The sequence below is a fragment of the Myodes glareolus genome, chromosome 2 (genome assembly GCF_982192425.1).
Source record: "Myodes glareolus chromosome 2, mMyoGla1.1, whole genome shotgun sequence".
NCBI classification, from domain to species: domain Eukaryota; kingdom Metazoa; phylum Chordata; class Mammalia; order Rodentia; family Cricetidae; genus Myodes; species Myodes glareolus.
In genome coordinates this window covers 92614717-92628914 of record NC_142027.1, presented here as the reverse complement: position 1 = coordinate 92628914, position 14198 = coordinate 92614717, and the positions used below count along the sequence as shown (strand labels likewise).

General features: G+C 47.4%; 2 protein-coding genes across 2 annotated transcripts; both read right to left on the bottom strand.

The window, feature by feature from the left end:
• Window positions 1–895: 895 nt before the first annotated feature.
• On the bottom strand, window positions 896–6167 carry Mcemp1 (mast cell expressed membrane protein 1). Its single transcript, XM_048429050.3, has 7 exons — window positions 6049–6167; window positions 5730–5819; window positions 4683–4814; window positions 4495–4545; window positions 4258–4404; window positions 3684–3737; window positions 896–3597 (listed from the first exon to the last, which is right to left on the bottom strand). The coding sequence occupies exons 1-7, from the start codon at window positions 6101–6103 to the stop codon at window positions 3581–3583; spliced, it is 546 nt and encodes a 181-aa protein (XP_048285007.1). The 5' UTR covers window positions 6104–6167; the 3' UTR covers window positions 896–3580.
• Window positions 6168–12076: 5909 nt separating this feature from the next.
• Window positions 12077–13976, bottom strand: Retn (resistin). Its single transcript, XM_048429049.3, has 4 exons — window positions 13828–13976; window positions 13533–13665; window positions 12638–12715; window positions 12077–12370 (listed from the first exon to the last, which is right to left on the bottom strand). Exons 1-4 carry the CDS (start codon window positions 13963–13965, stop codon window positions 12234–12236), a joined length of 486 nt encoding a protein of 161 aa, XP_048285006.3. The 5' UTR covers window positions 13966–13976; the 3' UTR covers window positions 12077–12233.
• Window positions 13977–14198: the final 222 nt, after the last annotated feature.

Below are 14198 nucleotides of genomic sequence, written 5' to 3'. Positions count from 1 at the left end.
CTCCCATATTGTCCTGGTGGACTTTCGTCAATTTGAGAAAATGCCTCCAGCATCTGGGAGGTAGAGGCAGGAGCATCAGGTGTTCAAGATCATCCTTGGCCTCACAGGTCAATCTTGGAAGTAAATGAATATTAAGATTTTTTTCATTTGCCCAATTTCTATCAGTGAACATTTCTACTGGTCTAAAAAACTAAGCAACAAAAACAGTAACTGTAACTGAGTTTGGTACTGAATGCACCAGCTCCTGAGGTGTAATGGTTAACACTCCGGACTCTGTATCCAGCAATCTGAGTTCATATCTTTGTGGAACTCGTTCCTTGTCAGTCGTCCTCATCAACTCAGACCATGAAGCCCAATATAAACGGGCTGCCCATGCATGCTTCAGCATTGCAAGGGATGGGTTTCACCTTCTTTTCAAGGTGCTGCGTGCCTATAACCACCGCACACTGGAGGCTGTGAACGAAGGAATTGGACCTTATACAAACCCTTCTGCAAGACTGAACCACTGATTAGAGATTCTGTGGTGGTGGAGAGGCTGGAATGTTGCAGGTCCAGAACCTAATTACAATGTATGCTTTGTTCTCATTGTCTGACCTTTTGGAATGTATCTACTAGCAGAACACTAGGACCCAGGAGATAATATCTGAGACCTGTAGCAGAGATTTCTCCACTTTGTTGCCTGCCTAGTTGATGTTTCTGACATTGTATTTGACAAGTATTTTGTATCCGCCACTATCTATAACCATATCTAACCATCACTATCTAATAACCCCCCAAAATAACCATAATTACATTTTTTAAGTCTGGAGATATATATATATCCATCCCAGCATGGTTTTGAACTTGCAGCAATCCTCCTGCCTCTGCCCTATCAATGCAAACACACAACTCTCACTTCAATAGTGATAGGAGATAGTTTATTCTGGAGGTAAATTATCAATGGCTGTGGCCCAGGGAACACAGATTTATGTCACCAAGTCTTTCTACGCCAGAACAAAAAGAAATCAACACAGTCGGGCGGGAAGAGCTGACTCAAATGGAATCGTTAGGGCAATTTATTCGACTTTAAAATGAAAAGCCCAGGGCGGGCAAACTGTAGGTGAGGGCAAGGCAAGTAAGGTGCCCAGAGGAGAACGAAGACAATAAGCGGCCATGGAGGTTAACCACACGTGATGGGGACTGGAGCTTTAGAAAAAAAGACTAAGGAAGCCCAAGCCAAATCGTTACGGAGCTTAAAACCGTACTCAGACAGGGGCCATCATCCTAAAAGAAAAAAAGGGGAGGGGGGCGAGGGCGGTGCTTATAGACTCAGCTAAACCTAATTAGTCCAATCTGTACAGAGGAAGAATTACATCATCTGAAATTGAAGCCGCCTCCCAACGGGTGGTCCTTATCAGGACCCTGACCCACCCCATTGCTTTAACCCTTTGGGGAGGAGACAAGGGCCCTGGAGAAGACTAGCGCCACAGCAGATCAAGAAGCCGGCGTTGGGTAGCGTGAGGTTCCAGAAAAGGATCTCGGAGGCGAAGTGGGGCCTCGGGTACTCCTCCCGATAAAGTAACGACAGACACTCTTGTGGAATGGGGTAGAAGTCAAGAGTCCTACCCCACTATGCATGCACCAGGACCCGGGTTTGTAGGGATGGGGCTGGGCGTTACTGCACTCCAGCCGGGAAGGGGATTGTGCAGAATACGTGAGAGACCCCTCTACCTGTATGTTCTGAGACGCTGAGCTGAGCTGCTCCAGGACTGGTGCCTCAAGACCTTCCCGTCAATTCCCCCACTACACTCCGCCCCAAGAACAATCCAAAGCAGATAGAGTGGGAGACGCAGCTGAGATCCACAGAGAAAGGACGAAACCGATGCAGGAAGAGCTGGGGTCTCACTGAAACTGCACCGGACTGTTTGCAAGCGCTTTGAGTCATTAAAAGGGTACCCTGCGGACTCAAGAACGGGGAGGGGCGGACAAATGCACACCCAGGCTGTGCGGGAGAGCAGCCGCAAGGGGGCGCGCATGTCCACCCGACTCAGCAGCCTATCTGAAATCTACCCTGAGCATTTTTCTATTTTGAATTAGCTACTTAATGACATTTTCATACGTATCTAGTTTGGGTTGACTCTTCCCTCAAATCTCCGCTCTTCCATCTTCCTGGCTCCCAATTCCACTAGGACCCTGCCGCCCCAGTATCTTTTCTACTTTCTTTCAACATATATATGTGTGTATGTGTCTGTGTGTGTGTGTGTGTATGTTGTGTCTATTCATATACATATATATACATATATATGCATATGTGTGTATGAAGTTAGACTCCACATATAAGAGGCAACATATAGTCTTTGTCTTTCTCAGTCTGACTGATTTCACTTAATACAATGATTTCCAGTTCCATCCATCTTCCTGCAGATTTAATTTTTCTTTTGTGCTGAATAAATCCCATCGTGTGTATATGCACCACATCTTCATGACCATCAGTTGATGGACATCTATGCTGTTTCCATTTCCTGGCTACTGTGAACAGAGCAGTAATAAGCTCTATTATATCATCCATTGCATGGATGAGCAAGTGTCTCTGTGGTAGGATGTAGATTCCTCTGGGTATTTTTAAATTTTATTTTTATTTTAGTATTTGTGTGTTCATGTGCTATGGTATGCCTGTGTGGGTCAGAAGTGGCTCTCTTGTCCCACTGTGTGGATTCCAGGGATGGAACTAGGGTAAGATGGTGCCAAGTACCTTTTACATTGTGATCCAGCTCACTACCCACCCAAACTCATCTTTTATAGCCAGAGCTGGCCTTGGACTCATGATCCTCTCACATCAGCCCCCCAAGTGAAGGACTTACAGTTCAGCTGCATCATGCCTGGCTTACAGCGATGAGTGTTTTGTCCCATCCCCAAATCCAAGCCCTAAATCTAGTCTCCCCACCAGGTCCCAAACTTCTGTCCCACAGACAACCCAACAACAGCTCAAGGGCTGCTATCCTTCCTCTTGGCATTTATCTTCACGAGTCATAAAATACAAGCACAGAAATTAATGGGTGCATTTGTGTACACGCTCTTAACCCACAAGGTGACACAGCCAAGCACACTAGGAATGGCACACAATGTAGTACATCCCCAGAGTGTCCATTGCTCACCACTGCGATGACACACACAAAATAGCCAGATGCACACATACATGATCAAGCTAATGGGGAGGCACATCCCACATATCACCTACACCCACACTCACAATGACACACTTTGGGGGCTTCACAGGAGCAGCTATCCATCAGGACATGCCTATTCTCATATATGTCAGGCCATACATGGCCTCTTTATGTGGTCCATAAAGAGTAACACATGCTGTGACTTCCACGTTCTCTTTCCACCGTAACACCTTCTGCTTGGATACATGGAAACTCCATATGCCACAAAATTTCCCCTTAGGTGCACACTCTTCAACAGTCAGCCTGCCAGATGGCTAATTTTCTCTACGAGGATGAATGGCAGACTCACACTCAAGCCGGGTACCCCCATTTGCCATCTTCACTAGCAGGTGCAATCCCAAGTCCTTCCAGGTATGGCTGTGGTGTCCTCTTATTTACTTAGAAGTGGACGCTATCAGAGAGGAGAAAGCAGAGGTCAGGCAGACTGGCACTAGGTCTGGAACTCCACCCCAACGCACCTCCCTAGCCCCGGCTTACGAGCAAGTGCTTTCTTCTCTAGCGCCTGAAGGGTTTTCTTGATGTCAGTTATATCTGGTGGGAGGAGAGGAGACAGACAAATCTGGGGCAGGGTTGCAAATAAAGCCCTAATATCATTAGCAGTTTTCAGTTTGAGTGAAGCAGATTCAGATATTGGTGGTTCGCAGTAGTGAACTGGTGTGTCCGTGTGATTTGTGCATGTGTATATGTTCACAGTATTTGCACTTGTGTGTGCAAATATGTAAAGAAGTCAGAAGCTGGCACCAACTAGCTGTTTTCCTTTACGACTATCTACCTTATTTTTTGAAACATGGTCTCTCATTGAACCTGGGGATTTGGCTAGACTGGTTGACCAGCAAGCCACATATATCTGCCTATCTCTACCACCACCACCCTTGCTCAACTGCTGGGGTTACATAGCTGTCCCACCATGCCCAGTTCTTACGTGAGTCCTGGGGATCTAAACTCAGGTCTTCATGTTGTACCTTACCAGCTGTGTCACCTTCACAGCCCCACCAGTGTTCTAAGCGCCCAAACAAATCCACTCGAAGAGAGCAGGCCTGTGAAGGAATACCTGCTGGCACCGTCTTCAGCCTGTCATTTCCACTCTGCACTTTGCTCGAGACTGTAGCGATGTTACTCTTGGCCTCCCGGATGTCCGTCTGGACAGCTTTCCAATGATTGTTTTGCTGATCCTGGCACTTCAGCACCAGGCTCGAAACTAAGGGCACAGAGTTTGAGATGTTCAGATGGCCGCCCCTCTCCTGTCCCACCAGCACCCCTGTGGGTCTCCTCTGCACCTCCCACTCACCATTCAGAAGCTCCGTTTTCAAGCTCCACAGCTCCCTGGACATTTCAGAATCTGTTTAGGAGAGGATAGAAAAGCTTTTAAGACCCCATCCTCCTCTTAGCCCTTTTGGAAATGGAGTTGGGGGAAGGGAGGGGAACCAGAGGAAATTCCACAATCCCACCCCTCTTCCAGCTCCCAAGATCACTTGCTTTTGACCAGGACCAAGGTTGACAGGATGATGCAAAATGAAAAGATGAGAGCGAGGAGGACATATAAGATCATGATGGTTCTGTGCAACCAGGGGGGGATCTGGGGTGTGTCCGGTGATGGCTTGACCTGGGCTGGGGCAGAAACACAGGGTACGTGAATTGCAGAGCCCAACCCCAGCAGCTAGGCCATCATACTGTCTGTAACATCTATCATCAGCATCGAGGACCACTGAGGACATCCCCAGTCAGTTAGCAGCAGTACTAGTACCTTGTATTCCTTACATTGTGACCCTCACATTTCTCTCAACAAATTCTGTCACCCAAAGACTAAAAGCACCGCCAACAGCACTGCCTGAAGCATTAGAAACCCCACTTCCATCGTCTCAGCTACAAAGCTACCCTCGCCAGAGTACATAACAGTAGTGGTGTGTGTGTGTGTGTGTGTGTGTGTGTGTGTGTGTGTGTGTGTGTGTGTGTGAGGGACCATTGGGTATCCTCCTCTGTCACTCTCTGCCTATTTCTTTGAAGTAGAGACTCTCCTGTTTATTCAGCAAAGCTGGGAATCAGCACGACCCTCTTGTCTCCACCCCTCGACGCTGGGATTACAGGCATGCACAGGACACTTGGTTTATTCTGTGGGTACCGGAGTCTGAACTCTGGCCCTCATCCTTGTGCAACATCACTTTTAACCACTGAGTTATCCACCTCCCCAGTCCCACAGTCTAATTAGTTAGTTAGTTAGTTAGTTAGTTAAGGTTTCCCGTATCCCAGGCAAGCCTCCAGCTCTCTGTGTAGCCTATGATGACCTTTAATTTCTGCTTTGAGCCCCCAAATGTTAGAATAATAGGTGTGCACCCACACCCAGTTTATACAGAACTGGGAATTAAACCCAGGGCATTGTGCATGCTGGGCAAGTTGTCTCCAACTGAGTCCCAACCACAACTGCATCGCCATCTTTAATGCCACCAACCCTGCACTGTCCAGCACTCACCCCTCCACATACTCCTTAAGGTTAGGGTGAGGATAGGCAAGTAGGTGTCTGCTCACCTTGTTTCTTGGGTGCTGGTTGATTGAGTTTGAACTCTTCCTTGTTTCTGAAGGCCAAGGTTATATTCTCATAGTCAGGATGATGAGTACCTGTATATGGTTTGATGAGAGAAGATGCTGAGACTCATCCAGATATTTGGGGAGTTGCTGGGGGAGCTCAATCTAGGGAATTATACTAAAGCAGACATGAAGGACCAAAATCAGCTTTGTGATTAAGCAGTACAGATGTTTTGAGCCCCTCGAAGAAAGGCGCTCCTCTGTCCTGACCGCTCTTACCTCAGGCTTCTTCATTGCCCCTTCCCATCCCAAGTGTCCTGACCTTCATTATGGCCTGGCTTCCTCCGGTTCTTATCCTGGGAGGCTGATGCCTGCATTCTGCTTGGTTGATTGAAAGAGATTACCACAGCCTTGGGCTCTGGACCTCCCAAATGTCCACATATCCTCACCTACCGGAAGGTGTCAAGATGGGTGAGGAAATCTGAGGGTGGAGGGGAGGGAAGAAAGCTTCATCTCCTCCTTTCAGGGATCCACACCAGATCTCCTGCTCAGAGGCATCTCCAGTGTCCACAACACTCTAAACGACTCCTTTAGAGTGACAGAAGTCTCACGGATGGCCAAGAAGGGATCCTAGATGTTAGGACAGAAGAGAGATTTTGAGGAAGCCAGAGGGTCTAGGTGGAAGACTCACACATGATTTTTTGTTTGTTTGTTTGTTTGTTTGTTTTGTTTTTTGGTTTTTCGAGACAGGGTTTCTCTGTGACTTTGGAATCTGTCCTGGAACTAGCTCTTGTGGACCAGGCTGGTTTTGAACTCACAGAGATCCGCCTGCCTCTGTCTGAGTGCTGGGATTGAAGGCATGCGCCACCACCGCCCAGAAGACAGATGGAATAGGCCTGACTGTATCTCCTTGACTTTTGTGTATGGGGGTGGGGTGGAGGACAACCCCAGCTTTTGACCCTCAAGCAATGGCACCTTGTGTTTAAGGCAGCATCTCTCGATAGCCTGGAGCTCACCAAGTACGCAAGGCTAGCTGGGCAACAAGCCCTAAGGATCCCTCTTTCCACCTCCCCATCTGGGATTACAGTTGTGCCCCACATGACCAGCTTTTCTTCTATGCTTTCTGTTTCCACGAGAAAAGCTGTATCAACTCAGAATCTGACTTTTAAAACAACAGCTGAGTTCCCTCTCCCCAAAACACCTTCCTTCTCCAGCCCCACTCCATAGCTCAACTCCGCCCCACCCAAGTTCTACTTTTCATACAAGTGTCACATGTTAACCGATTGCACCATGGGAGCAAAACGGATGTGAGGCAAGGAGAGAAAACCACTTTGACACCACACCTACATCTAAACTGAGGGCAGACCCAGGTCCATAACAACTGCCCTAATGGCATCCTCAAGGTATTCTCCCCACACATGGACACAACAGAAGAAAAAAAGGCACTCACTCCATCTATCTGTTCCCCTACATTCACACACGTGCGTGCACATACATGCACATTCAAACCTCCAAATGCCTTCAGTCACAGCTCATGTATGTATGTCACATGCTTATTGCATACTTTTGTAACTATGACATGTCCACATGAATATGCATGCATATTTGCATATTTCGAGTGTCTATAGTCTAAATGATGTCTTAAAATTTTTAAGACTTTATCTATTTAAAGAACTGCTGGAGGTATCACCACCACTGACCTCAAATTGTTCTACAGAGCAATAGTAATAAAAACAGAATGAGGGCTGGAGAGATGGCTCAGAGGTTAAGAGCACTGCCTGCTCTTCCAAAGGTCCTGAGTTCAATTCCCAGCAACCACATGGTGGCTCACAACCATCTGTAATGAGGTCTGGTGCCCTCTTCTGGCCTGCAGACATACACACAGACATAATATTGAATACATAATAAATAAATAAATATTAAAAAAAACAGAATGATATTGACACAAAAACCAATGTGTTGCTCAATAGAAATGAATTGAAGACCCAGGCATAAATCCACATGTCTATGGACACCTGATCTTTGGCAAAGACGTGAAAAATACACACTGGGAAAAAATAGCATCTTCAAGTCGTGCTGGTCAGACTGGATGTTTGCATGAAGAAGAATGCAAATAGATCCATATTCATCACCCAGAATAAAACTGAACTACAAATGGATCAAGAGCCTCAACATAAGGTCAGATACACTGAATCTGATAGAAAATGAAAGTGGGGAACAGCCTTGAACTCATGGGCCAGGAAAAGGCTTTCTGAACAGAACATTGATAACACAGGCACTAAGATCAACAATTAATAAATGGGACCTCATGAAACTGAAAAGCTTCTGTAAGGCAAAAGTCACTGTCACTCAGACAAAGCAGCAGCCTACAGAGTGGGAAAATATTTTTACCAACTACACATCCAACAGAGGGGCTTATATCCAAAATACATTTTAAAAAAACTTTGAAAAACTGGACATCAAGAAAACAAATGACCCAATTTAAAATAGGATATGGAGCTAACAGAATTCTCAAAAGAGGGGGCTGGAGAGAAAGCTCAGTGATTAAGAGCACTGGCTGGCTGCTCTTCCAGGGGACCTGAGTTCAATTCCCAGCACCCATATAGCAGCTCATAAATGTCTATAATCCAGCTCCAAGTGATTTGACACTCTCATACAGACATAAAATGCAGGAAAAACACCAATGTTCACAAAATTTAAAAAAATTAAAAAAGAATTCTCAAGAGAGAAAACACAAATGGCTCAAAAGCACTTAAAGAAATGTTCAACACCCTTAGCCATCAGGGAAATGTAAATTAAAACCACTTTGATATTTCATCTTACACCTATCAAAACAATCAAGATCAATAAAACAAATGACAGCTCATGCTGGGAAAGGGGAACACTCATTCATTGCTGGTGGGACTGCAAACTCATGTAACCACTATGGGAATCAGTGTGGCAGTTCCTTGGGAAACTGGGACTAGATCTACCCAAGGAGCCAGCTATACCACACCTGATCATTAACCAAAGGACCCCTAGAGCCTAGATGTCCACCAACCAATGAATAACCAGTAGCTGGCACATTCACATAATGGAATATTATTCAGCTATCTAAAGAAAGGAAATTCGTCAGGTGATGGTGGCACACACCTTTAATCCCAGCACTCGGGAGGCAGAGACAGGCAGATCTCTGTGAGTTCAAGGCCAGCCTGGTCTACAGGAACTAGTTTCAGGACAGGCTCCAAAGCTACAGAGAAACCTTGTCTTGAAAAACCAAAAACCAAAACAAAACAAAAGAAAAGACCCCCCCCCCTTTGGACCTACTGAATCGGTGGATGGCTGGTGCCAAGGGTGGAGAAAAGGAAGGAAATTATGCCAGGTAGTGGTGGCAAAAGCCTTTAATCCCAGCACTTGGGAGGCAGAGGTAGACAGATCTCTGTGAGTCTGAGGCCAACCTGGTGTACAGAGAGAATTCCAGGACAGCAAGGGCTATACAGAGAAACACTGCTTGAAAAATCATTTTTAAGAAACAGTGAAATCATGAAATTTGCAAGGAAATAGATGGAGCTAGAAAAACATCATCCTGAATGAGATAACCCAGCCCACAAAAGACAGATACGATATGTATTCATTCTCTTATGTGTAGATGTTAGCCTTTAAGCCTTCAGCATATATACTACAATCTGCAAACCCACAGAGATTAGGTATAGGGTAAGAGACTGGGCATGGGGACAATCTTCAAGGAAGGAGAAATAGAACAAGTAGTTATGGAAAGACAGGAGTGGGAGGATTAAATGAGAAGGTGAAGGGAAGAGGTGTAAGGGAGGGGATGCAGGGAGGAACAGCTAACACTAAGTGCCATTTGAGGGGCCAAATACAAACCTATTCCTGTTGATGCTTCCATATAGATATGTATATATATGCATATATATGTATGTGTGTGTGAATGAAAGAAATGTAAATGAAGTCACAAAATAACAGGGCAACAATGCTCCCAACTAGACATCTTTCCCCACCAAGTGAACCCTCCAGTGCCAGGAATGGATTATATCTACTTGAATTGTTGGCCAAAAGGGCCCCGGTGCGAACCTCCAAACAACTCCAGCTGCTGCCAACTATTAGTATAAACTGATAGTAAGGCCATATTTGCTGAAGACAGTACCTATATAACTCATTTTACATGGAGAAGTAGAATTGGTGTCTACCTAGAATCCTCACCCCTACTGACTAGTGTTCATGGTCCTGGAAGGTACTCTGCTTTCTACCAAAGGAGAGGGGCAATCTCTAAGCCCACAACAGTGACTTTCCTGAAAGAAATGCTGATGCAATAGTGTCACAAGCATTGTGTGAGTAACCAATCACTCTCTGGCTGGATTTGAGGCCCGCTCAATGAGATGGCATCCTTGTCTGACACTGCCACAGTGGCCAAGAACCCGAGACTGAATTGGCCATGGATCTAGGGGAAAACCAAATACTATTGTTACACTAAAGGAACATAGCAAAAAAAAAAGTCTCCAAACAACATTCTGCAATACCCAGATATCAGTATCTTGCTCAGCCGTTATCAGAGAAGCTTCTTCTTGTAGTAGACAGGAGCGAACAAAGAGACCCCACACTGGACAGTGTGCAGAGTGAGAAAATTCGGAATACTCGGTCCTAAATTGTAGCACGATTAATAAAAATCCAGATACAGATACTGGGGTTCAACCTGAAGGTCAGAAAAGCAAAACAGCCATAAAACTCCAGTCTTATATTCTTCTCTAGTGCTGGGAATAAAGGTGTGCACCACTACTGCTTGGTTTCTATGGCAAACTAGTGTGGCCACTGGGAATAAAGATGTGTGGTCACCACTGCATCTGTAAATCTGACCAGGGTGGCTGTTTTGCTTTCTGATCTTCAGGCAAGCTTTATTTATTAAAATACAAATGAAATATCACTACATTGTGTTCATCAAATCCTTCCCCCTCGGGACTCAGGGAGCTATGCAGGAGGGGAGAGAAAAGACTGTAAGAACCAGAGGGAATGGACAACACCAAGGAAACAGTGTCTTCTGGACCAGATAGGACTCACGTACATATGAACCTGTGTGCAGGTCCAAGACAGATGAAGTCCCAAACCAGAGAGGGGGAGTGGACATGGGGTCCCACCCCTGACCAAGAAGCCATCTCCGCCTGACAACTGCTTGCAAAGGAAAATTTGTTTCTCTCAAATGGAGTCTCACAGGCTTATGAACCTTACTTAGGGGAAGGCACCAGGCACAGGAAGAACTCCGTGGTGGTTTTGGAGGCTTTTAGTTTTATATTTTTTATCTTATGGGCCTTTTGCTTGTACATTATTCTTTTCAATTTTGTGTTTTCACGGATTTGGGGTTTATGATTTTTTTTTGTTCTCTGTTTTTGTTTTGGTTTGGTGTGTGCGCGCATGTGTGGTGAATGCATGTGTCTGGGCACATGAATTAGAGGTGATTGTTAGCTGCTAATCACAGGTGCTGGGAAGCTGACTGGGGTCCTCTGAGGGAGTAGCAAGTGCTCTTAACCTCTGAACTCTCTCCGGCTCCCACTTTCTCCTCTCTGTGCAGTCAGGACCTCAACAGTGAAATGGTACCACCTTCATTCAGGGTTTTCCCCATCAATTAACCCAATTTACCAACCCCCTCACAGGCGTGCCCGGATGTGTGTCTTCTAGGTTACCCTCTGTCCTGTCAAGTTGACAACCAAGATTAACCACCACAGAGGTATTAATTCAACAAACATTTTGTTGCATTTATTTATTATTTATTTGTTTATTGTGTGTGTGCACAGGGTGCACAAGTACCTCAGTGCACGTGGAAGCGAGAGGACAAGTTGCAGGAGTCGGCGGTCTCCTCCCACCGTGTAGGTTTCAGGAATCTATCTCAGATCACCAACCTTGGCAGCAAGCACACTCCCCACTGAGTCGCCTCACTGTCCCTCAGTAGGCACTTACTACCAGCACCCCCCAGACCACACTTTATTCTGAGCTCAAGATACAAGGAAAAAATTATCCTCTGCCCTGGGCTTTTCTATTCTAGGATTCCTGGGGCGAGGAGGGGCAGGGTAGGTGCCCTAGATGCCTCTGATTATAAATAGGTATTTGACCCTGCATCCACAGAGGTGGAAAATGGACTTGAGAACTATGGATCCCCCATCCTGCCAAGGTCCAGTCTCTTCTGTGATGGCGAGTATTGTTTAAGGCTAGCCTGGATTACATGAGACCCTGTTGAAAAGGTGGGATAGGAGGAAGGAAAAGAAAAAAGAAACAGGAAAAGTGATAGGGAGAAAAGGTTTCTATGTGGTACAGCAATTCCCACACACCCCCTTCTCCACTAAAGAAACCACACGAGGCTCGTGTCCATGTTACCATCACCTTTATCAGCACCACCAGCAGCAACATCACTAGCACCTCATCCTCTGTTTCCAGCCCCTCATCTTGGACTTGCCCCCTGCCCTCTCGCCAGCCCCATCCCTCTGCCCCAGCACATGACAGACCAGCTCAACTCTCAAGACCTCAGGCACCAACCCCCAGGGCACAGCAACGGGCTGCTGTCCAATCTATGCCTGCACACTGGCAGTGACACGTTGTTCCCTCTCGAACATCCCACGAGCCACAGGCAGAGCCACAGGAGCAGCTGGTGACTGCTAAGCCTGCGAGGAGAGAAGCCCCTGAGAAGCTGGGACACTGCAGGAGTGAGCGGGGGAGATGGGCTTAGGAGGCTGGAGGCTGTTGCCCAGGCAGTAGAGGGTAAAATGACTGGATGGGGGGGGCGCTAACGGAGACCTGGAGCTGGGCTGGGAGCAAGGAGACTGGAGGGTGGGACAGAGTCCTAAGGAAGGAGAGATTGAGGACAGAAACGAGGAAGCAGAGGAGTCTCAGGGGACGTCCAGAAAGTCTGAGCAACAGTTTGCACTCACCTTCTGGGCAGGAGGCCAAGTCCCCTCTGGAAGAGACTGTCCGGCATTGGATGCCACTGTTTATTACCGCTTCTGACACTGCAGAAAGGAAGGCGGAAGGGGGGGGGGTGTAAAACGAGGCTGTCCCAACTGCATCCTTGCACGGGGAGACCACTGGGTTTGACACTAGCCAAGGAGTCAAACCCTTCCCAGCAGAGTGGGGAGATGGCTCAATGGGTAAAGAGTTTGACTCACAAGTGCGAGAACCGGAGCTCTGATTCCTTGAACCCGCCTAAAAGTCAGGCAGGCATGCGTGGGGCCACCTATAAACCCAGTGTCCAGGAGACAAACAGACATGGGGTCCCCAGAACAAGCTGCCTAGACTTTCCCAAGTTCATGAGCCCTGGGTTCAACTGAGGGACTCCACCTCAACAAAGTAGGGAGTGATCAGGGATGATGGCATGACATCAGCTTCAGGCATCCACATGCCGATGCACACACACATGCACCTTCACACATGTACACCACATATATACAAGTACACATGTGCAGCACACATGTGTATAGTAAAATATTTTGTTCCCAGAGAGGATAGAATGGTGGCTCCCACCTGTACTTCAAACACTCAGGAGACGGAGGCAAGAGGAACAGGGGCTGGAAGACTCCTTGAACTGCAAATTGAAGCCCTTTGGGGGTGAGGGGAGGTTTGGGGGTGATGGTGGGAAGAAGTTTGGTTGTGGGTTGGAGCTGTGCTGTGTTCAAGGTAGGGCGGGGGGGGGGGGCTGGGTTGGAACCCGCAGACCGGGTGAGTTTGAGCTGACGTTAGCCTTGCAGCTGGGTGGGTCTGTGATGAGATCGGGTGGGGGGGAGATAAGCCTGTGAGGCCCTCAGCAAGGTTGGGTGGGGGGCTCCTCACATAGGGAGCTGAAGCCTTGCTTGATCTTCTGGTCAATGGCTTTATCCATGGAACACAGTGACCTGCCGGAGTTCAGCAACCCCGGGACAGGGAAGAGGAGGAGGAGGAGAAGCGAGAGGTTTTTCATCCTGTACTGCAAGAGACAACCAAGAGCCCCACCTTAGATGAGACCCTTCCCATGCTGGAGAGAGCCAGACCACAACGTCCTGTGGTACCTGTGGGACACAGGAGTGAACATTCAGTGGCCCTAGGTACCCCACATCAGAGCTCTGACTAGGGAAGGGTTGTCACTTACTGCGGCAGTGGACTCCGCGGGACACAAATCAGGTCTGGCCATGAGCTCCTGTCCCACGCTCCTTTTTGTAGACCTCTGGACGGGGCCCATCCTGCCTTGGGTAATAAGTCCCTTGGCCCCTTGGCCCTTGCCCTCCATTGCCACATCTGGGCCGAGAGAAGTGGACTCTAGAGACCCCAGAGGAGGTACTTCCCTCCTGCACAGCCTTCCCTGCATCAGGTACTGCTCAGGAGGTGATACATCAGGTACTGCTCAGGGACCGGAGTGGGAGAGGCAGGAGTAGGAGTCAAGGCTTTAGCGTCAGGGAGGGGCTGGATATGTAGACTGAGACATTGTTCCTGTGTGACCACAGCTGCCATGTATGTTTCTTT

Excerpts from the sequence above, each read along its gene's own strand:
- Retn (XM_048429049.3), bottom strand. The coding sequence starts at position 13,965 with ATGGAGGGCAAGGGCCAAGGGGCCAAGGGACTTATTACCCAAGGCAGG. Across the intron at positions 12,716-13,532 it reads GCAAGGCTTCAGCTCCCTAT|TGTCAGAAGCGGTAATAAAC; the intron begins GTGAGGAGCCCC and ends TCCTTTCTGCAG. Across the intron at positions 12,371-12,637 it reads CTTGGCCTCCTGCCCAGAAG|GCTTAGCAGTCACCAGCTGC; the intron begins GTGAGTGCAAAC and ends CTCTCCTCGCAG.
- Mcemp1 (XM_048429050.3), bottom strand. The coding sequence starts at position 6,103 with ATGCAGGCATCAGCCTCCCAGGATAAGAACCGGAGGAAGCCAGGCCAT. Across the intron at positions 5,820-6,048 it reads GAAGCCAGGCCATAATGAAG|GTACTCATCATCCTGACTAT; the intron begins GTCAGGACACTT and ends AACCATATACAG. Across the intron at positions 4,815-5,729 it reads ACCAGCACCCAAGAAACAAG|CCCAGGTCAAGCCATCACCG; the intron begins GTGAGCAGACAC and ends TTTCTGCCCCAG.